The sequence below is a fragment of the Leucoraja erinacea genome, unplaced genomic scaffold (genome assembly GCF_028641065.1).
Source record: "Leucoraja erinacea ecotype New England unplaced genomic scaffold, Leri_hhj_1 Leri_234S, whole genome shotgun sequence".
In the NCBI taxonomy this organism is placed as follows: Eukaryota; Metazoa; Chordata; class Chondrichthyes; order Rajiformes; family Rajidae; genus Leucoraja; species Leucoraja erinaceus.
In genome coordinates, this window is record NW_026576135.1 from 45,935 (window position 1) to 73,291 (window position 27,357).

Genomic DNA, 27,357 nt, shown 5'->3' on the forward strand with positions numbered 1-27,357 from the left:
GCTGGAGCCCGGGGGGCGGGGCCGGGGTGAGACGGCGGCAAGATGGCGGCCCCCATGGGCGAGGTGTTCTCGCGCTGCTCACAGTCACAGGCGGCGGCCGCGCGGCTCCGTGTACACGAGGCTGCTCCCGCCAAGGTGGGGGAGAGGGGGAGGAGAGGGAGTGGGAGAGGGAGGGGAGTGAGAGGAGGTGGTGGAGAGGGGGAGAGAGGGGGGGGAGGAGAGAGGAGGTGGGGAGAGGAGGGGGAGAGAGGGGGGGAGGGGAGAGAGAGGGGGGGAGAGAGGAGGGTGGGGAGGGGAGGAGGGTGGAGGAGAGGAGAGAGGGGAGGGGGAGAGGGGGGAGAGGGGGAGGAGGGGAGAGGGAGGGGGAGAGGAGGGGAGGGGGGGGGAGAGAGAGGGAGGGGGGAGAGGGGAGAGGGGGAGAGAGGAGGGGGGAGGGGAGAGGGAGAGGGGGAAGAGGGGGGGGGGAGGGGGGAGAGGGGAGAGGGGGAGAGGAGGGGAGGGAGGGGGGGGAGAGGGGAGTGGGAGAGAGAGGAGGGGGAGGGGGGGGAGAGGAGAGAGGGGAGGGGGAGAGGAGGACGGAGGGGAGGGAGGGGGGGGAGGAGAGGGGGAGAGGGGAGGGGGGGGGAGGAAGGAGAGGGGGGAGAGAGGGAGGAGGAGGGGGGATGGAGGGGAGAGGGTGGAGGAGGGAGGGGGGGAGAGGGGAGGGAGAGAGAGGAGGTGGGGAGAGGGGGGGGGGAGAGGAAAGAGGAGGAGGGGGGGGGAGAGGGGGGAGAGAGAGAGGAGGTGGGGAGGAGGGGAGGGGGAGGGGGAGAGAGAGAGGGGGGGGAGGGAGGGGAGGAGAGGAGAGAGAGGGTGGGGGGAGGGGGAGGGGGAGAAGGGAGGGGAGGAGGGAGGAGAGAGGAGGGGGGGGAGGGGGAGAGGAGGGGGGGAGGGGGAGAGGGAGGAGAGAGGGAGGGGGAGGGGAGAGAGGAGGGGGGTACAGAGGGGGAGAGAGGAGGAGAGGATGGAGGAGAGGGGAGGAGGAGAGGGGGAGGGGGGGAGGGGGAGAGGGGAGGAGGGAGAGAGGGGGAGAGGAGGGGGGGAGAGATGGGGGGAGAGGAGGGGGGGGTGGAGGGGAGGGGGGAAGAGGGGGGAGGAGGGAGGGGAGGGGGAGGGGGTTGGGGGAGGAGGAAGAAGGGAGGGAGGGAGAGGCTAGAGGGCGGAGGGATGGGAGGGAGGGGGAGGGAAGATTAGAGCAAAGGGTGGTGAAGCTGGGGGGAGGGTGGGGATAAGGACAGGAAGGAGAGAGGCTTGAGTGGGAGGGTGCAGAGTGTTTGGACGTGGGGGGAGGGGATGGATGGAAGAAAGGTTGGGGGTGAAGGAATGAGGGAGGGGGAGGAAGGAGAGGGGGGTAGGAGGAGGGTGGCGGGAAAGGCGGAGAGGAGGGAAGAGGCGAGAGGGGGGAAGAGGGGGGGGAAAGGAGGCTGGGGAGGGAAGAGGGAGCAGGGGGTGGATGGGGGTGCCTGGAGAGGGCGAGACGTGAGAGGAAGAGACAGGTGAGGGAGTGAGAGTAAGGGGAGGAACAGTGATGGGGGGAGGGGATGGAGGGAGGGATGGGGTAAAGGAACGATGGAGAGGTTAAGAAGGAGAGTGGGGGATGGGAAAGAGAGAAGGGGGTAGGGGTAAATGGGAGGAAGGTTGGAGGGGGTTTCAGGACAGAAGAGGGGGAGTGAGAGAGGAAGGATTGTTTTCCGAGTATAAAATGTTGCCCCCTGAGGCCCCTCTTAAATCTCTCCCCTCTCATCTCAATCCTGTACCCTCTAGTTTTACAATCCTCTACGCTGGAGACGAAGATTGTGAGCGTTCACTTTATCCGTGCCCCTCATGATCTTGTACCCCTCACTAACGTCGCCCCTCAGCCTCCTCAGGAGCGAGTTGCCAGAGGAAGCTATAGAAGCAGTTACAATTACAACTTTTGAGACATTTGGACAGTTTTATGGATAGGAATGGTTAGAGGGATATGGGTCGAATGGAGGAAGAAAATGTCCCAGCATAAGCAGGCAGGTATGATAGTGGTGTTTAAGAGGCTTTTGAATAGGCCAAGGGAGATGTAGGGAATGGAGGGATATGGATCATGTGCAGGTGGAGAAGAACTTTTGTACAGCACTGGAACAGGCCCTTTGGCCCACAATGTCTGTTCTAAACATGATGGCAAGATAAACTCTTCGCTGCCTGCACATGGACCATATCACTCCATTCCCTGTATATCCATGTGCCTGTCAAAAAGTCTCTTAGACACCACTATCGTACCTGTCCACCACTCTCTGTGTAGAAACAAACTTGTCCCGTACATCTCCTTTAGACTTTGCCCTCTCACCTCTGGGTAAGGCTTGCTCCTGAGTTGGTATCCTGACACTCTGAGAGCAAGGAGATCCATTCCTGAGAGCAGACTCGGCAAGCGGCCAATGTTACTGGAAACAGGCCCTCCGGCCCAACTTGCCCACACCAGCCAGCCAACATGACCCATCTACAGTGGTCCCACCTGCCCGCGTTTGGTCCATACCCTTCTAAACCTGTCCTATCCATGTACCTGTGTTCAAGAAGGAACTGCAGATGCTGGAGAATCGAAGGTAGACAAAATTGCTGGAGAAACTCAGCGGGTGAGGCAGCATCTATGGAGCGAAGGAAATAGGCAACATTTCGGGTCAAACCCCTTCTTCAGACTGATGCAGGGTGGTGAGGGGGCGAAGAAAGGAAGAGGAGGAGCCAGAGGGCTGAGGGAGAGCTGAGAAGGGGAGGAGACAGCAAGGGCTACCAGAAATTGGAGGTCAATGTTCAGGCTACCGGGATGCAGACTGGCTATCCATGTACCTGTCCAATTGTCTTTTAAATGTTAAAGTATGTGCCTCAACTACCTCCTATGGCAGCTCGTTCTATACACCCACCATCCTCTGTGTGCCCCTCAGGTTCGTGTTACATTTTTCCCCTCTCAACTTAAACCTATGTCCTCTGGTTCTTGATTCCCCTTCTCTGGGCAATAGACCCTGTGCATTCATCCTATCTATTTCTCTCATGATTTTGTACACCTCCGTAAGATAAACTCTCTGTGATCAACATCCTCCTGTGCTCCAAGGAATAGAGTCCCAGCCGCTCCGTATAGCTCAGACCCTCGAGTCCTGGCAACATCCTCGTAAACAATGAGTGACCTGTTCTTGCACCCTTTTCTTGTCTCCCAGGGAAAAGGGCTGTTTGCCACTAAAGCGATAAGGAAAGGGGAGACGATCTTTGTGGAGAAGCCCCTCGTTTCCGCTCAGTTTCTCTGGAACGCCTTGTACAAATACAAAGGTAAGGAACAGATTCAGGACTCCCAGTTTCCTTGGTTACCCTGTGAACGGACTGTCTTTCCGGGCTAATGCAAGGGCTTGGTTCATAAGTGAAAGGAGCAGAATTAGGCCATTCGGCCCATCAAGTCTACTCTGCCATTCAATCATGGCTGATCTATCTCTCCCTCCGAACCCCATTCTCCTGCCTTCTCCCCATAACCCCTGACATGCGAACTAATCAGGAATCTATCCTATCTCTGCCGTAAAAATATTCATTGATGGCCACAGCCTTCTGTGACAATGAATTCCACAGATTCACCACTCTCTGACTAAGGAAATTCCTCCTTATCGCCTTTCTAAAGGAACGTCCTTTAATTCTGAGGCTATGACTTCTGGTCCTAGACTCTCCCACTGGTGGAAACATCCTCTCCACATCCACTCTATCCAAGCCTTTCACTATTCTGTATGTTTCAATGAGGTACCCTCTCATCCTTCTAAACTCCAGCGAGTATAGGCCCAGTGCCATCAAACACACATCTCATATTAACTCATCATAAGATCGTCATCTTGTGTGCAGATTTGGTCCCCTAATTTGAGGAAGGACATTCTTGCTATTGAGGGAGTGCAGCGTAGGTTTACAAGGTTAATTCCCGGGATGGCAGGACTGTCATATGCTGAGAGAATGGAGCGATGTTCCCGATGTTGAGGGAGTCCAGAACCAGGGGCCACAGTTTAAGAATAAGGGGTAAGCCATTTAGAACGGAGATGAGGAAACACTTTTTCACACAGAGAGTTGTGAGTCTGTGGAATTCTCTGCCTCAGAGGGCGGTGGAGGCCGGTTCTCTGGATATGTTCAAGAAAGAGCTAGATAGGGTTCTTAAAGATAGCGGAGTCAGGGGATATGGGGAGAAGGCAGGAACGGGGTACTGATTGTGGTTGATTAGCCATGATCACATTGAATGGTGGTGCTGGCTCGAAGGGCCAAATGGCCTACTCCTGCACCTATTGTCTATAAGACATCGGAGCAGAATTGGGAAGAAGTGCCCGTAATACTCTGAAAGCAGCATGACCAAAGTCCTATGGAGCTGCTTCGTGACTTCCTGACTCTTGTACTGAACGCCCCGACCGATGAAGGCTAGCGTATCGCCGTATGCCTTCTACACCATTTCAGGGAGTTATGGACTTAGACCCCAGGATCTATCCCCCTGTACATCAACGCTGTTAAGGGTTTTGCCATTAATTAAATATTTCCCCTTACATTCAACCTGCCAAAGTGCAGCAAACCTCACACTTACTCGGATTAAACTCCACCTGCCATTTCCTCCGCCCATTTCTGCAGCTGATCTGTATCCCGCTGTACGCTTTGGCAGCCTTCCTCACAGTCCTCGTCCTCAGCAATCTTGGCGTCATCTGCAAACTTACTCACCGACCCGTCATTTGCCATTTATGTAGATTACGTATATTCCATCCTGACCTCGGATGCTGTCTGTGCGGAGTTTGCACGTTCTCCCTGTGACCTCGTGGGTTTTCCCCGGTTACCTCCCACACTCCAAAGACTGCGGGGTGTATAGGCTAATTGGCTTCTGTAAATTGGCCCTGGAGTGTTGGGAGTTGATGACAAAGTGGGATAACATAGAACTAGTGTGAACAGGTGATCGATGGTCATGCTCATAAGGTTTAGGAGCAGAATGAGGCCATAGAAACATGGAAAAATAGGTGCAGGAGTAGGCCATTCAGCCCTTCGAGCCAGCACCGCCATTCAATATGATCATGGCTGATCATCCCCAATCAGTTCCCCGTTCCGGCTTTTTCCCCATATCCCTTGATTCCTTTAGCCCCAAGAGCTAGATCTAACTCTCTCTTGAAAATATCCAGTGAATTGGCCTCCACTGCTTTCTGTGGCAGAGAATTCCACAGATCCACGAATAACTTTTTACTCATCTCAGTCCTAAATGGCCTACCCCTTACTCTTAAACTGTGACCCCTGGTTCTGGACTCCCCCCAACATCGGGAACATTTTCCTCCAAGCCGGTCCAACCCTTTAAGAATTTTATATATTTCTATAAGATTTCCTCTCATCCTTCCAAATTCCAGTGAATACGATACGATACGATGGCATTTCTATGTCAGACCGAAATTTGTTTTTGCACACAGCCATACAATAAAATAAAGAACATAGCACACAGCCCTGGTGAGACCACACCTGGAGTATTGTGTACAATTTTGGTCTGATTTGTGGAAGGACAAACAGTTCCTCTGTGGAGATGGGAGAACCTTCCAGAAGGACAACTATAACTGCAGCACTCCACCGATCAGGCCTTTATGGTAGAGTGGCCAGACGGATGCCACTCCTCAGTTAAAGGCACATGACAGCCCGCTTAGAGTTTGCCAAAAGGCATTGGAAACAAGATTCTCTGGCCTGATGAAACCAAGATTGAACTCTTTGGCCTGAATGCCAAGCGTCACGTCTGGAGGAAACCAGGCACCGCTCAACACCTGGCCAATACCATACCTACGGTGAAGCATTGTGGTGGCAGCATCATGCTGTGGGGATGTTTTTCAGTGGCAGGAACTGGGAGACTAGTCAGGATCGAGGGAAAGATGAACCGTGCAAAGTACAGAGAGGTCCTTGATGAAAACCTGCTCTAGAGCGTTCAAGACCTCAGACTGGGGCAGAGGTTCACCTTCCAACAGGACAACAATCCTAAGCACACAGCCCAGACAACGCAGGAGTGGCTTTGTGACAAGTCTGTGAATATCCTTGAGTGGCCCAGCCAGAGCCCGGACTTGAACCCGATCGAACATCTCTGGAGGGACCTGAAAATAGCTGTGTATCAACACTCCCCATCCAACCTGACAGAGCTTGAGAGGATCTGCAAAGAAGAATGGGAGTTTTTACCCAAATACAGGTGTGCCAAGCTTGTAGCATCATACCCAAGAAGACTTGAGGCTGTAATCCCTGCCAGAGGTGCCTCAACAAAGTACTGAGTAACGGGTCTGAATACTTATGTAAATGTGATATTTCAGTTATTTATTTTTAATTACTTTGCAAACATTTCTAAACACCTGTTTTTGCTTTTTTTAAATGATGGGGTATTTGTAGACTGATGATAAAAAAAAATGAGTTTAATCCATTTTAGAACAAGGCTTTAACGTTACAAAATGTGGAAAAAGTAAAGGGGGTCTGAATACTTTCTGAATGCACTGTAAATCGAAGGTAGACACAAAATGCTGGGGTAACTCAGCAGGACAGGCAGCATCTCTGTAGAGAAGGAATGGGTGACGTTTCGGGTCGGAAGAAGGGTCTCGACTTGAAACGTCACCCATTCCTTTTTCTCCGCAGATGCTGCCTCACCCGTTGAGTTATCCCAGCATTTCATGTCGACCGTATAAACTGCGATGCCAACTTGGGCAGGGTGGGCTGAAGGGCCTGTTTCTGTGCTGTACCTTGCTGGGATTAATGGTCCTGGGGTTGTGATTGTCCCCAGCATGTGACCACTGTATGAGGTCCCTGGAGACGGCGGAGGAGAACAGCCGCAGACTGTCGGGCAATCCCAGCCTGAGCCTGCCCCACCCGGAGCAGTGCACTGTTCGCAAGGAGCTGCTCCACTACTGTCCCATGTGCCAGGTAAGCCTTGCCCGACCAGAGAAAACACACACTGTCAATAGACAATAGGTGCAGGGGTAGGCTGATCATCCCCAATCAGTTACCCGTTCCTGCCTTCTCCCCATATCCCCTGACTCCGCTATCTTTAAGAGCCCTATCTAGCATTTTTCACACAGAGAGTGGTCACAGAGGGCAGTCACTGGATGGATTTAAGAGAGAGTTAGATAGAGCTCTCGGGGCAAGTGGAATCAAGGGATATGGGGAGAAGTTTAAGGATAAGGGGGAAATCTTTTAGGACCGAGATGAGAAAAACTTTTTTCACACAGAGTGGTGAATCTCTGGAATTCTCTGCTACAGAAGGTAGTTGAGGCCAGTTCATTGGCTACATTTAAGAGGGAGTTAGATGTGGCCCTTGTGGCTAAAGGGATCAGGGGGTATGGGGAGAAGGCAGGTACAGGATACTGAGTTGGATGATCAGCCATGATCACATTGAATGGCGGTGCAGGCTCGAAGGGCCGAATGGCCTACTCCTGCACCTATTTTTTATGTTTCTACTAGAGGGTGGGGTGAGAGGTGAAAGGTGAGGGAGGGAGAGAGAGAGGGGGGGAGGGGGAGAGGTGAGGGGGGGGGGAGAGGTGAGGGGAGGGGGGAGAGGTGGGGAGCAGGGAGGGTGGAGGGAAAGGGGGGGGTAGGGGTGTGTGGAGGGGAGGGGGGTTTAGAGGAGGGACGGTGGGGGAGGGAAGGAGTGGGAGAAGGAGAGGGGTTGAGGACGGGGGGGGAGGGAGAGGGGGGAAGGGCGTGGGGGGGAAAGGGGGAGGAGAGAGGAGAGGGTGTGCTGAGAGCGACGGTGTGAGGGTGAGGGGAGGAGGGAGGAGAGGTGGGGAGGGGGAAGGGAAGGGGAGGGGGGGTGGAGGGAAGGGGGTAGGGGGTGTGTGGAGGTGAGGGGGGTTTAGGGGAGGGACGGTGGGGGAGAGGATGGAGGGGAGGATGGGAGGGGGAGAAAAAGAGGGGAGAGAGGGGGGGGGGAAGAGAGAGGAGAGGAGAGGGGGGGGAGAAGAGGGAAGGGGGGGGGAGAGGGGGTGAGAGGAGAGAGGGAGAGCACGTGCCTTTTATTTCAGCCCAAAACCCCCCCAACCATTTGCAGGCAGTGCTTTTTACCTTTAACCATATTTTCATTTTTAAACCACATTAAGGGTACTTACTCACAGATGTGTAGACATGTGTTCAGTGTTATTCACAGCTCAGAGAAACGTGACCCTCTGCCTTCCTCCAGCTTGCAGGCTAATTGAGGCACACCACTTCCTGGTTTTATAGTCCATCCCCCCTGCCACCAGCGGGGACAGCAGAGAGAATGGGGAATTTTGTAAAATCATTAATATCTCTGTCATTTTTCATCGACTGGAAACATCCTCGGCACACATGTGGCGGAGGGGGTCTCTGAGCGAGGTGGCCAAAAATGACGGCCGTAGTTGGCGGCGTTCTCTCGGAAATCGCAGCACAGATGTCCAAAACCAGTCAAGAACAGACTTTTAGTAATATAGATGTTTCTAGCTCTCTTGAAAGTGTCCAGAGAACCGGCTTCCAACGCCCTCTGAGACAGGGAATTCCACAGACTCGCAACTCGCTGTGGAAAATGTGTTTCCTCGTCTCCATTCTAAATGGCTTACCCCTTATTCTTAAACTGTGGCCCCTGGTTCTGGACCCCCCCCCCCCCCCAACATGGGGAACATGTTTCCTGCCTCTAGCGTGTCCAAACCCTTAATCTTAAATGTTTCAATAAGATATCCTCCCATCCTTCTAAATTCCACAGTATACAAGCCCAATTTCTGTCATGGCAAATTTCCAGTTATGCCAGTGTGCAACTTTCCGTTGCCATTGCTACACTACGGTGCTGGCTCGAAGGGCCGAATGGCCTACTCCTGCACCTACTGTCTATTATCTAGATCCTACGCAGACCCAAATAGAACAGATCTTCCAGCCATTATTTCCAGTTTAATTCTTATGTTTATTCTTCTTGGATGGCGTGCACAGCCTAAAGTTGTGGGGCAACTTGTTCTGTTTGATGTTCTGTTTGTGCGCGCTGGGTTGATTGCATTCATCGAAACAGGGTGGACCAGATGAAGGTTGCAATCTCCCACCCCGGTTCTTTATTGAAGTAGCTGTACAAACAAAGAGATGAACATACCATGTTCTCCTTATTCTACAGGCAAGTTGTAAAGCCTGTTCTCCCGGCCCGATGAGAGAACTGTATGCGCTCTCCCTCCCTGCAACTGGTCTGATCACTCCCTGCCCACTATGCCCATATGTATACGCCCTTCTGTGCATGTGATGACCGCCCCCTAGTGTCCAAAATAATACTGCAAGATACATCTGGACAAAATAATATAACATGCCAACAATGGCTCCGACACACGCAGTCAAGGGGAGAGGGTACAAACTCCCTACAGAAACAGAGAAACATAGACAATAGGTACAGGAGTAGGCCATTCGGCCCCTCGAGCCAGGCTGATCATCCAGAATCAGTACCCCGTTCCTGCCTTCTCCCCATATCCCTTAACTCCGTTAGCCCCAAGAGCTAAATCTCTCTTGACTACAACCATGGTGGCGCAGCAGTAAAGCTGCTGCCTTACCGTGGCAGATTTAGTTTAGTTTAGAGATACAGCGCGGAAAAAGGCCCTTCGGCCCACTGAGTCCATTGCGACCATCAATTACCCCGCACATTAACACTGTCCGACACACACACTGGGGACAATTTACATTTACACAAAGCCAATTGACCTACGTCTTTGGAGTGTGGGAAGAAACCGAAGGTCTCGGAGAAAACCCACGCAGGTCACGGGGAGAACGTACAAACTCCGCACAGACAGCATCCGTAGTCAGGATGGAACCCGGGTCTCCAGAGCTGCAAGGCAGCAACTATACTGCTGTGTCGCCTGGAACATCTGGCAGCTTGTTCCATTTTCCTACCAATCGTTGTGTTAAAAAAAATCTCCTAGAAATTTGCCGTTCAGCAGTAGAGTTGCGACATCGTCAGAGACCATGGTTCAATCCTGACCTTGGGTACTGTCTGTACGGAGTTTATACGTTCTCCCTGTGACCTGTATGGGTTTTTTATTCCGGGTGCCCCGGTTTCCTGCCACACTCCAAAGACGTGCAGGTTTGTTGGTTAATTGGCTTGGTGTAAATGTAAACTGTCCCCCTAGTGTGTGTAGGATAGTGCCACCCATTATTGGCCGCCCTTCGAGGGGCCGAGACACAGGGCCTGATGGTATTGCTTCAATCGGCTGTGGAAGCCAAGCCATTTTGTATTTTTAAGAGAGAGATTGCCAGATTCTTGATTAGTACGGGTGTCAGGGGTTATAGGGAGAAGGCAGGAGAATGGGATTTGAATGCCATGGTGCAGTAGACTTAATGGGCCGAATGGCCTAATTCTGCTCCAATAAATTAATGACATACCAGATAATACCATACATAAGTAGAATCAAGGTGTAGCACGGCTGGATTATAGAAACTTACAAAATTCTTAAGGGGTTGGACAGGCTAGATGCAGGAAGATTGCTCCCGATGTTGGGGAAGTCCAGGACAAGGGGTCACAGCTTAAGGATAAGGGGGAAATCCTTTAAAACTGAGATGAGAAGAACTTTTTTCACACAGAGAGTGGTGAATCTTTGGAACTCTCTGCCACAGAGGGTAGTCGAGGCCAGTTCATTGGCTATATTTAAGAGGGAGTTAGATGTGGCCCTTGTGGCTAAGGGGATCAGAGGGTATGGAGAGAAGGCAGTTCATTGGCTATATTTAAGAGGGAGTTAGATGTGACCCTTGTGGCTAAGGGGATCAGAGGGTATGGAGAGAAGGCAGTTCATTGGCTATATTTCAGAGGGAGTTAGATGTGACCCTTGTGACTAAAGGGATCAGGGGGTATGGCCTACTCCTGCACCTAATTTCTATCTTTCTATGTAAACCCAAGATAGACAAAAATTGCTGGAGTAACTCAGCGGGACAGGCAGCATCTCTGGAGGAAAGGAATAGGTGACGTTTCGGGTCGAGACCCTTCTTCACACATTCAAATACAATCAAGCCGAACTCGTATAATAGGGAGATCAAAGGGGAAGATACAGTGCAGAATAAAGTCTAAAGTGAAGGGAAAGATAGATCAGCCATGATTGAATGGCGGAGCTGACTCTGTGATTTTCTGCTGAGTGGATAGCACGCAACAAAAAGGTTTTTCACTGTACCTCGCTCGGTACACGTGACAATAAGCTAAACTGAACTGAATTGTGCTGCGATGCTGAGTGGCCTAACCCTGGTCAACCTTTCTGCTGGATAGACTCGGCTTGTACTCGCTATAGAAACTTACAAAATTCTTAAGGGGTTGGACAGGCCAGATGCTAGGAAGATTGTTCCCGATGTTGGGGAAGTCCAGAACTAGGGGTCACAGTTTAAGGATAAGGGGCAAATCTTTTAGGACCGAGATGAGAAAAACATTTTTCACACAGAGAGTGGTGAATCTGTGGAAATCTCTGCCACAGAAGGTAGTTGAGGCCACAGTTCATTGGCTATATTTAAGAGGGAGTTAGATGTGGCCCTTGTGGATAAAGGGATCAGGGGGTATGGAGAGAAGGCAGGTACGGGATACTGAGTTGGATGATCAGCCATGATCATGTTGAATGGCGGTGCAGGCTCGAAGGGCCGAATGGCCTACTCCTGCACCTACGTTCTATGTTTCTATGTTTCCCTGCATCACTGCTGCATTGCTGGCTGTCTCACTGCTGCTGCATTGTTGCCACAGGTCCTTTACTGCAGCACAGACTGCAGGCAGGCGGCACTGAAGCAATACCATCAGGTCCTGTGTCTCGGCCCCTCGAAGGACGATCCTCAGCATCCCCTCAACAAGCTGCAGGAAGGATGGAGGTGAGTGTACCACCAGGGGGCGCCGCACGATTGGCAGCCTCGCCAACGGTCTGTCTGTTTTTTTGGCTTTTTTTTGTTATTTTTAGTGTGTTTTAAAAGTTTGTGTTTTCATGTTCGCTGGTTTGTTTTATGTGGGGGGGGGGGTGTCGGGGGGGGACTGTTTATCAATCTTACCCTGCCGTAGAAGCGATTGTTTTGCGTATCGTATCACCGGTCGCTCTGCGGCCTACCATCGTGGAGCTGGCGGCCTCGCTCGGAACTGACTTTGAGCCCCACCGCAGGGCCGTGGACTTACCATCGGAGCCTGCGATCCCTTGCCTGGGATCGACGCTCCAACCACGGCCTGCGGATTTCACCATCGAGGAGCTCGCAGTCTCGGGTAGAGACTGTTATCGGGAAGCTCCAAAGTCGCAGGAGGTTTCGACAGGCCCCGACCCGGGGTCGGATCGCCCGGCGCGGGGGAGTTGAGATTCCCCCCCGATACAGGAGTTTGATCACCCCGACGCGAGGGCCTAAATGCCGCAAGGCTACGGGAGTCAAGATCGCCCCGTCAACGGAAGGCTCGAGGCCCCCAACCATGAGAGAACAAAGAAGGGAAGAGATTGAACTTTTATTTTGCCTTCCATCGCAGTGAGGAATGCGGAGGGGTCACTGTGGTGGATGTTCATGTTAACATGTATTTTGTGTGTTGTTACTTTTTACTTGTATGACTGACTTTGGCAAATGAAATTCCTCGTATATGTTGCAAAATATACTTGGCTAATAAAGTATTATTGTGTTGTATTGTATTGAGTGTCGGCGTGGCTGCCCCTTGCTCACAAGACAAACATAACGTCAGGTCACAGTGGGCTACAGTTACTTCACTGGCTCCATGAGGTCAGAAGGAATAGGAGCAGAATTAGGCCATTCTGCCCATCAAGTCTACTCCGCCATTCAATCGTGGAGGCCGGTTCTCTGGACACTTTCAAGAGAGAGCAAGACCGAGCTCTTAAAGATCGCGGAGTCAGGGGATACGGGGAGAAGGCAGGAAGGGGGTACTGATTGGGGATGATCAGCCATGATCACATTGAATGGTGGTGCTGGCACGAAGGGCCGAATGGCCTACTCCTGCACCTATTGTATATTGCAACAACCTGGAGCTCAATGCTCTTAAGACAGTGGAATTGACTGTAGATTTTAGGAAGTACATCCTCTGTTGTGCCATTTTGACAGTGGAGTCGATGGTGGCAGCTTTGACAGTCCGGAGTCGCCTTCCAGAGGGAAGTGATTCAAAGAGTTTGTGGCCAGGATGAGAGGGTCAGAGATGATCTTACCCTCTCGCTTCCTGGCCCTTGCAGTGTACAAATGAGCATTTGTCGGCACTGGGCCTGTACTCGCTGGCGTTTAGAAGGATGAGGGGGGCACCTCATTGAAACGTACGGAATAGTGAAAAAGCTTGGATAGAGTGGATGTGGAAGAGGATGACAATAGACAATAGGTGCAGGAGTAGGCCATTCGGCCCTTCGAGCCAGCACCGCCATTCAATGTGATCATGGCTGATCATCCCCAATCAGTACCCCGTTCCTGCCTTCTCCCCATATCCCCTGACACCACTATCTTTAAGAGCCCTATCTAGCTCTCTCTTGAAAGCATCCAGAGAACCTGCCTCAACCGCCCTCTGAGGCAGAGAATTCCACAGACTCACCACTCTCTGTGAGAAAAAGTGTTTCCTCGTCTACGTTCTAAATGGCTTACCCCTTATTCTTAAACTGTGGCCCCTGGTTCTGGACTCCCCCAACATTGAGAACATGTTTCCTGCCTCTAGTGTGTCCAAGCCCTTAACAATCTTATATGTTTCAATGAGATATCCTCTCATCCTTCTAAACTCCAGAGTGTACAAGCTCAGCTGCTCCATTCTCTCAGAATATGATAGTCCCGCCATCCGGGAATTAACCTGGTGAACCTACGCTGCACTCCCTCAATAGCAAGAATGTCCTTCCTCAAATTAGGGGACCAAAACTGCACACAATACTCCAGGTGTGGTCTCAGTAGGGCTCTGTACAACTGCAGAAGGACTTCTTTGCTCCTACATTCGATTCCACGTTATAAAGGCAAACATGCTTTACCCCCCAGGGGGTAAATTTCACCTACCCAGAGGGTAAATGTGTTGATTGTGGATTTGTACAAATTTTGTCTCATTGACTGACTGTGTTTGGTTCTGGTTTACCGGTATCTGTTCATCATTAGTTGTCCATAAAGAAGTGAATAAACGTTGTTATGTGCTATTAAAGTTGCCAGGGGTAAACGGGACGAAAAAGGTTGGGAACCCCTGGTCTAGGACTAGAGGGCACAGCCTCAGAATTAAAGGACGTTCTTTTAGGAAAGAGATGAGGAGGAACTTCTTTAGTCAGAGGGTGGTGAATCTGTGGAATTCTTTACCACAGGAGTCAGTAGATATTTTTAAGGCTGAGACAGATAGATTCTTGATTAGTGCGGGTGTCAGGGGTTATGGGGAAAAGGCAGGTGAATGGGGTTCGGAGGGAGAGATAGATCAGCCATGATTGAATGGCGGAGTAGGCTTGATGGGCCGAATGGCCTAATTCTACTCCTACTCACATGGTGTTATGACTTTAGTCTTATCTCTACTCTTTATCTCCAAGCTGAACTGAGCTAAACATGAATATTCTCCCTGTATTGCAGGAACATGCATTACCCTCCAGAGACGGCCAGTATTATGCTCCTGGCCAGAATGGTTGCCATGGTGAAACAGGTGAGTAAAGACACCCCCTGACGTGGGATTAGACTGACGGATGATTGGGGTTTCAGTTTAGTTTAGAACGTGCAAATCAATAGACAATAGACAATGGGTGCAGGAGGAGGCCACTCGGCCCTTTGAGCCAGCACCGCCATTAATTGTGACCATGGCTGATCGTCCCCAATCAATAACCCGCGCCTGCCTTCTCCCCATATCCCTTGATTCTACCAGCCCCTAGAGCTCTATCTAACTCGCTCTTAAATCCATCCAGTGATTTTCCCCCACTGCCCTCTGTGGCAGGGAATTCCACAAGTATCGTCTTTCCGCTGACTGGTTAGCACAGGACAAAAGCTTTTCACTGTACCTCGGTACACGTGACAATAAGCTGAACTGATTGTGTTGCCTGATGAGAGTTGCGGGGTGTGTTTGGTGTGGGTTCATGCGAGGTGCAATAACCACTCCCCCTTCGCCTCTCCTGCCTTTAGGCCAAAGACAAAGGGCGCTGGAAGAAGCTCTTCTCTCAGTTCTGCAGCCGGACCGCCAATGAGGAGGAGGAGATCGTCCACAAACTGATCGGAGACAGGTTCAAGGTGCGTCACTGACATCTCTGCCTTCACGGCGTTAGCTCTGGGCTAACGTCAACAAGCCTCACAATAAAAGGACCTTTGAGGAAGGACATTCGTGCTATTGAGGGAGTGCAGCGTAGGTTCACCAGGTTAATTCCCGGGATGGTGGGACTGTCATATGCTGAAAGAATGGAGCGGCTGGGCTTGTACACTCTGGAGTTTAGAGGGATGACAATGGGCAATAGGTGCAGGAGGAGGCCATTCGGCCCTTCGAGCCAGCACCGCCATTCAATGTGATCATGGCTGATCATCGCCAATCAGTACCCCATTCCTGCCTTCTCCCCATATCCCCTGATTCTGCTATCTTTAAGAGCCCTATCTAGCTCTCTCTTGAAAGTATCTAGAACCCCGGCCTCCACCGCCCTCTGAGGCTGAGAATTCCACAGACTCACAACTCTCTGGGTGAAAAAGTGTTTCCTCATCTACGTTCTAAATGGCTTACCCCTTATTCTTAAACTGTGGCCCCTGGATGAGAGGGAATCTTATAGAAACATAAAATTATTAAGGGATTGGACATGCTAGATGCAGGAAACATGTTCCCGATGTTGGGGAACTAGGGGCCACAGTTTAAGAATAAGGGGTAGGCGATTTAGAACGGAGTTGAGGAAACTTTTTCACCCAGAGAGTTGCGACTGTGGAATTCTCTGCCTCAGAAGGCGGTGGAGGCCAGTTCTCTGGATGCTTTCAAGAGAGAGTTAGATTTAGTTATTAGGGCAAGCGGAATCAAGGGATATGGGGACACGGCAGGAACGGGGTACTGATTGGGGATGATCAGCCATGATCACATTGAATGGCGCTGCTGGTTCGAAGGGCCGAATGGCCCACTCCTGCACCTATTGTCTATGTATCTTTGTACCTTCCTTTAGGAAGGAGATGAGGAGTTTCCTTAGATAGACACAAAATGCTGGAGTAACTCAGCGGGACAGGCAGCATCTAGACTGAAGCGAAGGAATGGGTGACGTTTCGGTTCGAGACCCTTCTTCAGAACTTAGTCAGAGGGTGGTGAATCTGGAATTCACTGCTCCAGAAGGCTGTGGAGGTCAATGGATATATTTATGGCAGATTTTGATGGATTCTTGATCAGTGCGGGTGTCGGGGGTTATGGGGAGAAGGCAGGAGGAATGGGGTTAGGAAGGAGAGATAGATCAGCCATGGCTGAATGGCAGAGTGGACTTGATGGGTCGTCACAGTCCATAGAACATCAGTGATGTGCAGTGTTCAAGAGCCTGATGGTTGTTGGGAAGAAGCTGTTCTTGAGCCTGGAGGTCACAGTTCTCAGGCTCCTTCCTGTACCTTCTTCCCCATGGTAGCAGTGAGATGAGATTGCGTACAGTTTTGGTCTCCTAATCTGAGGAAGGACATTATTGCCATAGAGGGAGTGCAGAGACGGTTCACCAGACTGATTCCTGGGATGTCAAGACTGTCTTATGAAGAAAGACTGGATAGACTTGGTTTATACTCTCTAGAATTTAGGAGATTGAGAGGGGATCTTATAGAAACTTACAAAATTCTTAAGGGATTGGACAGGCTAGATGCAGGAAGATTGTTCCCGATGTTGGGGAAGTCCAGAACAAGGGGTCACAGCTTAAGGATAAGGGGGAAATCCTTTAAAACCGAGATGAGAAGAACTTTTTTCACACAGAGAGTGGTGAATCTCTGGAACTCTCTGCCACAGAGGGTAGTCGAGGCCAGTTCATTGGCTATGTTTAAGAGGGAGTTAGATGTGGCCCTTGTGGCTAAGGGGATCAGGGGGTATGGAGAGAAGGCAGGTACGGGATACCGAGTTGGATGATCAGCCATGATCATATTGAATGGCGGTGCAGGCTCGAAGGGCCGAATGGCCTACTCCTGCACCTAATTTCTATGTTTCTATGTTCTATGAGAGCGTGGTCTCTGACAATGCTGGCTGCCTTTAGTTTAGTTTAGAGATACAGCGCGGAAACAGTCCCTTCGGCCCACGGGGCATGTGCCGACCAGCGATCCCCCCGTACACCAGCAGGGGGCAATTCACAATTTTTACTAAAGCCGAGTAACCTACAAACCTGCACGGCTTCGGAGTGTGGGAGAAAACTGGAGCACCCGGTGAAAACCCACACAGGTCACGGGGAGAATAGACAATAGATGCAGGAGTAGGCCATTCGGGCCCTTGCAGCCGGCACTGCCATTCAATGTGATCATGTGACCCCTGGTTCTGGACTTCCCCCAGTATCGGGAACACGGTTCCTGCCACTAGCGTGCCCAAACCTTTAATAATCTTAATAAGATCCACTCTCATCCTAAATTCCAGAGTGTACAAGCCCAGCTGCTCCATTCTCTCAGCATACGACAGTCCCGCCATCCTGGAAATTAACCTTGTAAACCTACGCTGCACTCCCTCAATAGCAAGAATGTCCGTCCTCAAATTAGGGGACCAAAACTGTACACAATACTCCAGGTGTGGTCTCACTGGGGCCCTGTACAACTGCAGAAGGACCTCTTTGCTCCTATACTCAACTCCTCTTTAATGAAGGCCAACATGCCATTGGCTTTCTTCACTGCCTGCTGTACCTGCATCGTTACTTTCTATATCTCCCAACATTGTCTGTATCTCTTGTTTCCCTTTTCCCTAACGAGTCCGAAGAACTTCGACCCTCTCATCCTTCTAAATTCCAGAGTATACATAGAAACATAGAAATTAGGTGCAGGAGTAGGCCATTCGGCCCTTTGAGCCTGCACCGCCATTCAATATGATCATGGCTGATCATCCAACTCAGTATCCCGTACCTGCCTTCTCTCCATACCCCCTGATCCCCTTAGCCAGAAGGGCCACATCTAACTCCCTCTTAAATATAGCCAATGAACTGGCCTCAACTACCTTCTGTGGCAGAGAGTTCCAGAGATTCACCACTCTCTGTGTGAAAAATGTTCTTCTCATCTCGGTTTTAAAGGATTTCCCCCTTATCCTTAAGCTGTGACCCCTTGTCCTGGACTTCCCCAACATCGGGAAGAATACAAGCCCAGCCGCTCCGTTCTATCAACATATGACAGTCCCGCCATCCCGGGAATTAACCTGGTGAACCTAACGTACAAACTCCTTACAGACAGCACCCGTGGTCAGGATCGAACATGTGTCTCCGGCGCTGTGAGGCAGCAACTCTACCGCTTAGCCACCCTAAGGCAGACAGCACGTCCTGTAGATCCCTTTGATGGTGGGGAGGTCAGTACCTGTGATGGACTGGGCAGTGTCCATCACACTCTGTCATCTCCTTCGTTCCTGGGCGTGTGAGTTACTGAACCAGGCCCTGCTGTAACCTGTCAGTGAGACAGACGTGAGGAGCAGCTGTAACTTTATCAGTGATAGGAGCAGAATTAGGCCATTCGGCCCATCAAATCTACTCGGCCATTCAATCGTGCCTGATCTATTTCCCCCTCAACCCCATTCTCCTGCCTTCTCCCCATAAACCCCTAACAGCCGCACTAATCAAGAATCTATCTATCTCTGCCATAAATATATCCACTGCCTTGCCCTCCACAGCCTTTTGTGGCAAAGAATTCCACAGATTCACCACCCCCTGACTAAAGACATTTCTCCTCATCTCGTTCCCAAAGGAAGGTAAACAAAAATGCTGGATAACTCAGCGGGTGAGGCAGCATCTATGGAGTGATGGAATAGGCGACATTTCGGGTCGAGACCTTTCATCAGATTTCCCAAAGGGACGTCCTTTTTAATTCTGAGGCTGTGCCCTCTAGTCCTAGACTCTCCCAGCTCCACTCTGTCCAGGCCTTTCCCCAAGGAGGAGAGACCCCGATTGCCGGTGCGGTTGCTTCTCACCGGCCGGTGCTCCCGTAACCGCTCCATGGTTCACCTCTTGTTGCCTTCCACAGGGACAGCTGGAGTCACTGCGGCATCTCTTCACCGACGCACTGTACGACGACTGTCTCAGCCAGGTAAACCCCTTCACCCAGCGCTGGACTACACGCCTGACTGGGGGGAGAGAGGGGGGGGGGGGGAGAGTGGTGGGGAGAGTGGGGGGGGGGAGAGGGGAGAGGGGAGGGGAGGGTGGGGAGGGGAGGGGAGGGGGTGGGGAGGGGAGGGGAGGGAGAGTGGGGAGGGGAGGGAGAGTGGGGGAGGGAGGGAGGGAGTGGGGGGGGAGGGAGAGAAGGGGAGGGGAGGGAGAGTGGGGGGAGGGGGAGGGGAGAGTGGGGAGGGGAGGGAGAGTGGGGAGAGAAGGGGAAGGGGAGGGGAGGGGAGGAGAGGGGGGAGAGAAGAGGAAGGAAGAGCAGATAGAGGAAGGGGGAGAGGAGGGAGAGGGGAAGGGAAGAAGAAAGAGGATGATGGTCACTTTCCCCTGCCCCCCTCTCCTCCCTCACCCTTTTCCCCCTCTCTTTCTCCTTCCACCCCCCTTTTCTCCCCTCACTCCCCATTCCCCTCCTCCCTCTCTCCCCCACCCCGTCTCCTTACCCCCGCCCCAACCTGTCATTCCCCACCCCATCCCCCTCCCACTTACCCTCCCCCTCCCCTTCCCATTACTCCCTCCCTCTTCCCCCTTCCATTACCCCCTCCCTGTCCATTCCCCTTTGCCCTCTCTTCCTGTCTCTCCCCCCCTTCCTCATCCCCCTCCCCTCTCCTCTCCTCTCACCAGCCGTGCTCTGACTAACTCTTCCTCTCCCACAGTGGTTCACTCGGGAAGGTTTCCGCTCGCTCTTTGCTCTGGTGGGAACCAACGGGGACAAGGCATCGGCACCAGGTGGGTCACAGGTGGTGGCGGGGGGGAGGGGAGGGTGAGATACCTGGACCAGGTGTGGGAGGTGGGGAAGTAACGGACAAGGGCATTGGCACCAGGTGGGTTATGGAGGGGGGGGGGGGCAGGTGGGGACACAGCTGGACCAGGTGGGTTATGGAGGGGGGGGGGGCAGGTGGGATACACCTGGACCAGGTGGGTTGTGGGGGGGGGGGGGGGGCAGGGTGGGACACACCTGGACCAGGTGGCCAGGTGGGTTATGGAGGGGGGGGGCAGGAGGGGATACACCTGGACCAGGGGGGTTATGGGGGGGGGGGGGGGGGGCAGGTGGGACACAGCTGGACCAGGTGGTGGGTTGTGGGGGGGGGGGGGGGGCAGGTGGGACACACCTGGACCAGGTGGCCAGGTGGGTTATGGAGGGGGGGGGGCAGGTGGGATACACCTGGACCAGGTGGGTTATGGGGGGGGGGGGGGGGGGCAGGTGGGACACAGCTGGACCAGGTGGGTTGTGGGGGGGGGGGGGGGGCAGGTGGGACACACCTGGACCAGGTGGGTTATGGAGGGGGGGGGGGCAGGTGGGACCCACCTGGACCAGGTGGGTTATGGGGGGGGGGCAGGTGGGACACACCTGGACCAGGGGGGTCGCTCAGCCTTCCTCTTGCCTCCTTTGGATTAGTTCAGATTAACAGAGCGGGACAGGCAGCATCTCGACTGAAGCGAAGGAATGGGTGACGTTTCGGGTCGAGACCCTTCTTTAAACCTTAGTCAGGGGGTGATGAATGTGTGGAATTCATTGCCACAGACGGCTGTGGAGGCCAGTGGATATATTTAAGGCAGAGATTGATGGATTCTTGATTAGTACAGGTGTCAGCGGCTAGAATGGGGTTAGGAGGGAGAGATAGATCAGCCATGATTGAATGGCGGAGTAGACTTGATGGGTGGTCACAGTGCATAGAGGCCTTTCGTCCCACTGAGTCCGCACCGACCCCCGCAAGCATAGATGGGGCATTTTGGTTGGGATGGATGAGTTTAGTTGAGTTTATTGTCACGTGTACTGAGGTACGGCCTGTTTCCACGCTGCGTGACTCTGTGACCAGTTTGACTCAAGTTTAGATGGGGCATGTTGGTCATCATGGGCGAATTGGGCCGTAGGGACTGTTTCCATGCTGCGTGACTGTATGACGTAAACTCTGGAGTTTAGAAGGATGAGAGGGTATCTTATTGAAACATATAAGATTATTAAGGGTTTGGACACGCTAGAGGCAGGAAACATGTTCCTGATGTTGGGGAAGTCCAGAACCAGGGGCCACAGTTTAAGGATAAGGGGGGAAATCCTTTAAAACCGAGATGAGAAGAACTTTTTTCTCTGGAAGAATCTCTGGAACTCTCTGCCGCAGAGGGTAGTCGAGGCCAGTTCATTGGCTATATTTAAGAGGGAGTTAGATGTGGCCCTTGTGGCTAATAGGGATCAGAGGGTATGGAAAGAAGGCAGGTACGGGATACTGAGTTGGATCATCAGCCATGATCATATTGAATGGCGGTGCAGGCTTGAAGGGCCGAATGGCCTACTCCTGCACCTAATTTCTATGTTTCTATGTAAGAATAAGGGGTAAGCCATTTAGAACAGAGACGAGGAAACACTTCTTCACACAGAGAGTGGTGAGTCTGTGGAATTCTCTGCCTCAGATGGTGGTGGAGGCAGATTCTCTGGATACTTTCAAGAGAGAGCTAGATAGGCCTCTTAAAAATAGCGGAGTCAGGGGATATGGGGAGAAGGCAGGAACAGGGTACTGATTGGGGATGATCAGCCATGATCACATTGAATGGCGGTGCTGGCTCGAAGGGCCGAATGGCCTCCTGCACCTATTGTCTATTGTGTAAAGGAGTGATTCATGTAACTGTACATCGCTACTAACTGTTTAATCTGTATCGTGTCACGTCGAGTCATATGAGAGTGTTGTCTCCACCATCCCGCGAGGCTAAACTGAATCCCAATCCCTGTGGCCATGCCAGCCTCCTCAGACGTAGACACACCCTTCTACAGAAAGTGTAGGAAGGAACTGCAGATGCTGGGTTAAACCGAAGATAGACACAAAATGCTGGAGTGGATTGGACAGGTTCAGAGGGATATAGGCCAAAAGATGGGACGTGTAGATGGGGCATGTTTGCCGGAGTGGGCGAGTTGGGCCAAAGGGCCTGTTTCCACACTGTATCACTCTGTGACTAGTGTAGCTGGGACATTGTTGGGCCGAATGGCCGACTCCTGCACCTATTGTCTATTGACTGACGGGCTGAGTGCGTAGTTGACTCTCTGGTTCCCTGCAGCTCGCTGAGCCAGTGGGTGCACGGTTGCGATGCGCTGGAGCTGGCTGCGCCGCTGCGGGAGGAACTGGACAGCTTCATCGACCAGCTGTACAAGGACATCGAGAGAGGTAGGACCTTAACGTTCCCTCCAACCTGCACGCACGCTCGCGATGCTGTGCGCACGTGTAGTTTAGTTCACAAATACAGAGCGGAAACAGGCCCTTCGGCCCATCGAGTCTGCTCCGACCTGCGATCCCCGCACACTAGCATTACCCTACACACACCAGGGACAATTTACATTTATACCAAGCCAATTAACCTACAAACCTGCACGTCTTTGGAGCGTGGGAGGAAACCGGAGCACCTGGAGAAAACACACGGGGAGAACATGCAAACTCCGTGCAGACAGCACCCGTAGTCAGCAAAACTGTGCTGATTATCCCTAATTCACATTCAGATTCAGATTCCATTGTCAGTGTACGGTACAGAGACAACGAAATGCATTACAGAGACAACGAAATGCATTAGCACCTGTCTATCTAGTCAATATATCTTATTCCTCAGAATCCTCTCCAGTAACCTGCCTACCACAGATGTTAGACTCACTGGTCTATAGTTCTCAGGCCTTTATGAACAAGGACCCCCAGATCCCGTTGTACTTCCCCTTTTCCCAATTTGACACCATTCAGATAATAATCTGGTCAAGGCACTGACGGTTTTGTTTCCTCACAGAGACGGGAGATTTCCTGAACTGCGAAGGATCTGGACTCTATATCCTGCAGAGCTGCTGTAAGTCAACAGAGCACCACGCGGATTGGATTTAACGGGATTAGCACCGGTGGGGATACAGCCAGTGTAACGGCAATTCCTTCACTTTCCATTGTCCGACTTTTAATTTGCCATTACTACTGGGGGATGCAGTGGAGATGTAGCATACTGCATGTAGTGTACCCGCCTCCACCGTCTCAGAGGGCGGTGGAGGCCGGTTCTCTGGATGCTTTCAAGAGAGAGCTAGATAGGGCTCTTAAAGATAGCAGAGTCAGGGGATATGGAGAGAAGGCAGGAACGGGGTACTGATTGTGGATGATTAGCCATGATCACATTGAATGGCGGTGCTGGCTCGAATGGCCGAATGGCCTCCTCTTGCACCTATTGTCTATTGTCTATTGTCATCCCCGCTCACAGATAGTAAGAGCGAATCTCCCAGTTGTTCCTCGATCATTTGGTCTTTTATTGAAGTGGTACAAACAACATGTTCCCGGTGATTGTGATCCTTGCGATCGAGGCAGTGCAGTGTAGGTTCACGAGATTGATCCCTGGGATGGCGGGACTGTCATATGAGGAAAGATTGAAAAGACTAGGAGTTAGATAGAGCTCTAGCGGCTAGTGGAGTCAAGGGATATGGGGAGAAGGCAGGCACCGGTTATTGATAGGGGACGATCAGCCATGATCACAATGAATGGCAGTGCTGGCTCGAAGGGCCGAATGGCCTCATCCTGCACCTATTTTCTATGTTTCTATGTTGGGGGAGTCCAGAACCAGGGGCCACAGTTTAAGAAAAAGGGGTAAACCATGGGGGAAAGGCAGGAGAATGGGATTATGAGGCAGAGATAGATCAGACATGATTGAATGGGGGAGTAGATTTGATGGGCTGAATGGCCTAATTCCGCTCTTACCTTTGAAAAAAAATCCTTGTAAATCTTCCCTGCACCCTTTCCAGCTTGCCAGCATCTTTCTTATTGTAGGAGCCATTAATGCCTAAGTTAGTTACTGTTAGTATATTATGGCCCAGTCTAGATAGTTCTAGTTTTTTGCTTTTGTATGCTAGTACAAGATACAAGATACAAGATACATTTAATTGTCATTTGGACCCCTTGAGGTCCAAACGAAATGCCGTTTCTGCAGCCATACATTACAAACACATAGACCCAAGACACAACATAATTTACATAAACATCCATCACATCGCTGTGATGGAAGGCCAAATAAACTTATCTCTCCACTGCACTCCCCCCCCCCCCCCCCTTCTCCTGCACCTATTGTCTATTGTGTAAAGAAGTGATTCATGTAACTTTACATCGCTACTAACTATTTCATCTGTATTGTGTCACGTCGAGTCATATGAGAGTGTTGTCTCCACCATCCCTCGAGGCTAAACTGAATCCCAATCCCTGTGGCCACGCCAGCCTCCTCAGACGCAGACACACCCTTCTACAGAAAGTGTAGGAAGGAACTGCAGATGCTGGGTTAAACCGAAGATAGACACAAAATGCTGGAGTGGATTGGACAGATTCAGAGGGATATAGGCCAAAAGATGGGACACGTGTTGATGGGGCATGTTTGCCGGAGTGGGCGAGTTGGGCCGAAGGGCCTGTTTCCACACTGTATCACTTTGTGACTAGTGTAGCTGGGTTGGTGTGGACAAGTGGGGCCGAAGGGCCTGTTTCCACACTGTATTACTCTTTGACTCTATAATGCAGCCCCAGTCAGGGCGATACAGTCAGTGACACAGGGTGCTGGGGGAGAGGGGGTGGGGCAGACGGGGAGGGTCAGGCGGTGGGGGGAGAGAGAGGAGGTGAGGGGTGTGTGTGCGGGGTAGGGTTAGTCGATGGTTATGGGGAGGGGAAGGGTAAGGGGAGGGTGGTGGGGTGTGGTGGAGGATGGTAGTCGATGGAGAGGGGGAGGGAGGGTAGTAGAGGGGCAGTGAGGAGGGGGAAGGGCAGGTGGGGAGTGTGACGGGGGGTGGGGGGGGGGGGGCAGTGCGGGGGGGGGGGAGAGTTAGGGGGAGGGGGATAGTTGGAGGGGGAGGGGTAGTCAAGGGGGATGGGGGAGGTGCAGTGCAGGGAGGGGAAGAGGGGGGTTGTGATGGGGGAGGGCCAGTGCGGCGAGGAGAGGAGGGTGGGAGAGTGAAGGGGAGGGGAGGGGAGGGGAGGGGAGGAGAGGGGGTGTGAGAGTGAGGGGATGGGGAGGAGTCGATGGGAGGGCGTGGGGGGTAATCGTTGGGGGAGGGGGTTGGGAGAGTGAGGGGGAGGGGGGGGTCGATGGGGGGGGTGGGAGAGTAAAGGGGGAGGGGGGAGTCGATGGGGGGGTGGGGAGAGTAAAGGGGAGGGGGGAGTCGATGGGGGAGGGGCAGGGAGAGGGCTAACACTCTCTATAATGTTACCTGCCTCCTGCCTCCACAGGTAACCACAGCTGTGTCCCCAACGCTGAGAGCTCCTTTCCTGAGAACAACTTCCTGCTGCACCTCACTGCGCTCCAGGACATTGAGGCGGGGGAGGTGAGTGCCGGCACTGCTGCTTCTGCCCATGGTCCACGGACACTTTCCCCGCATGTTGCCAGGACTAGAGGGTGTGAGCTATAGGGAGAGGTTGAGTAGGCTGGGTCTCTATTCCATGGAGCGCAGGAGGATGAGGGGTGATCTTATAGAGGTGTACAAAATCATGAGAGGAATAGATCGGGTAGATGCACAGAGTCTCTTGCCCAGAGTAGGGGAATCGAGGACCAGAGGACACAGGTTCAAGGTGAAGGGGAAAAGATTTGATAGGAATGCTGAGAGAATGGAGCGGCTGGGCTTGTACACTGGAATTTAGGATGAAAGAGGATCTTATTGACGGGACTGACATATGATGAAAGAATGGTTCGACTGGGCTTGTATTCACTGGAATTTAGAATAATGAGAGGGGATCTTATAGAAACATATAAAATTCTTAAAAGGATTGGACAGTCTAGATGCAGGAAAACATGTTCCCGATGTTGGGGGAGACCAGAACCATGGGTCACACACAATTTAAGAATAAGGGGTAAGCCATTTAAGATGGAGAGGAGGAAAAACTTTTTCACACAGAGAGTTGTGAATCTCTGCCTCAGAAGGAAGTGGAGGCCAATTCACTGGATGTTTTCAAGAGAGAGTTAGATTTAGCTCTATGGAGATATGGGGGGAGAAAGCAGGGCAAGTGGGGGGAGGGGAGGGGTGTGGAGGGGGCAAAGAGTGGGGGGGGAGAGGGCAAGAGTGTGGGTGGGGGGGAAGGAGGGGGGTGGGGGGGGAAAAAGAGTGGGGGAGGGGAGGGTGAGTAGGGGGGTGAGTGGAGGGGGCAAGTGTGGGGGGGGAGGGGAGGGTGTGGAGGGGGAAAAGAGGGGGGGAAGGGAGCGGTGTGGAGGGGGGCAAGAGGGGGGGGGAAGGGCCATGAAGGTGTGCATGAGAGCAGCTTGTGTGTGTGGGTTGACAGGAGATCTGCATCACGTACCTGGACTGCTGCCAGCGGGAGAGGAGCCGGCACTCACGGCACCGGGCGCTCAGGTACCGACCCCCCCCCCGGCAGCAACCTGAACCCCAACCCACCCTCACTCCCAGCACCATGTCAACAAGCCACAACCCCCTCCCCCCAACCCCCCCCCCCCCCACCCCCACACCCACCTCACATCCATCTCCTACTGTATCCCTAGTTTATGGACTTCCCCTCCCCAGCAACATCACCCACCCCTCTCCCTTCCGTCCTCTCCCCCCCCCTCTCCAGCTGTGGCTCCGTCCCCTCTCCATATCCCCCCTCGCCCCCCTCTTCTCCGTTTCCTCTCCCCCCTCTCGTTTTCTCCCCTTCCCCCCCCTCAAGTTGCCTCCCCCCCCCCCCCAATTTTCCCTCCTCTCTCCCCCGTCCCCTTCCCCTCCGTTTCTTCTCCTCCCCCCCTTCAATTTGCTCTCTCCTGTCCTCTCCCACTCTCTCCCCCCACTCTCCTGTCCTCTCCCCCCACTCTCTCCCCCCACTCTCTCCTCCCACTCTCTCCTGTCCTCTCCCCCCACTCTCCTGTCCTCTCCCACTCTCTCCCCCACTCTCTCCCCTCTCTCCCCCCCCCCCCCCGCCATCACTGTTCCTATAACTGACGAGCTGTCGTGCTGTACCACAGGGAGAACTACCTGTTCAAGTGTTCGTGCCCCAAGTGTGAGTCTCAGGCGGGAGACCCTGACGTCAGCTCGGAGGAGGAGGAGGAGGATGAGGGCGATGCGGAGGCTGGTGCTGGCGCTGGTGCCAATCTGGAGGACGAGATGACGGAGGTGTAGAGGGAACGGACGCGGTGAACGACAGGCCTGTGGCCCAACCCCCCCCCCCCCTCCCCCCCCAACACAGAGGCACCATCACACACCCCCTCCCCGGGCTCC

At 52.7% G+C, this 27,357-nt stretch overlaps 1 protein-coding gene across 1 annotated transcript; it reads left to right on the forward strand.

Moving 5' to 3' along the window:
• On the forward strand, positions 1-27,299 carry smyd5 (SMYD family member 5). Its single transcript, XM_055666302.1, is given in 14 exon segments — positions 1-135; positions 3,216-3,324; positions 6,791-6,930; positions 11,699-11,820; positions 14,500-14,569; positions 15,040-15,144; positions 19,045-19,107; positions 19,835-19,885; positions 19,888-19,907; positions 22,227-22,333; positions 22,938-22,994; positions 25,388-25,482; positions 26,432-26,502; positions 27,105-27,299. Coding segments are annotated over 14 exon segments (1,257 nt in total). The 5' UTR covers positions 1-42; the 3' UTR covers positions 27,259-27,299.
• The last annotated feature ends 58 nt before the right edge of the window (positions 27,300-27,357 follow it).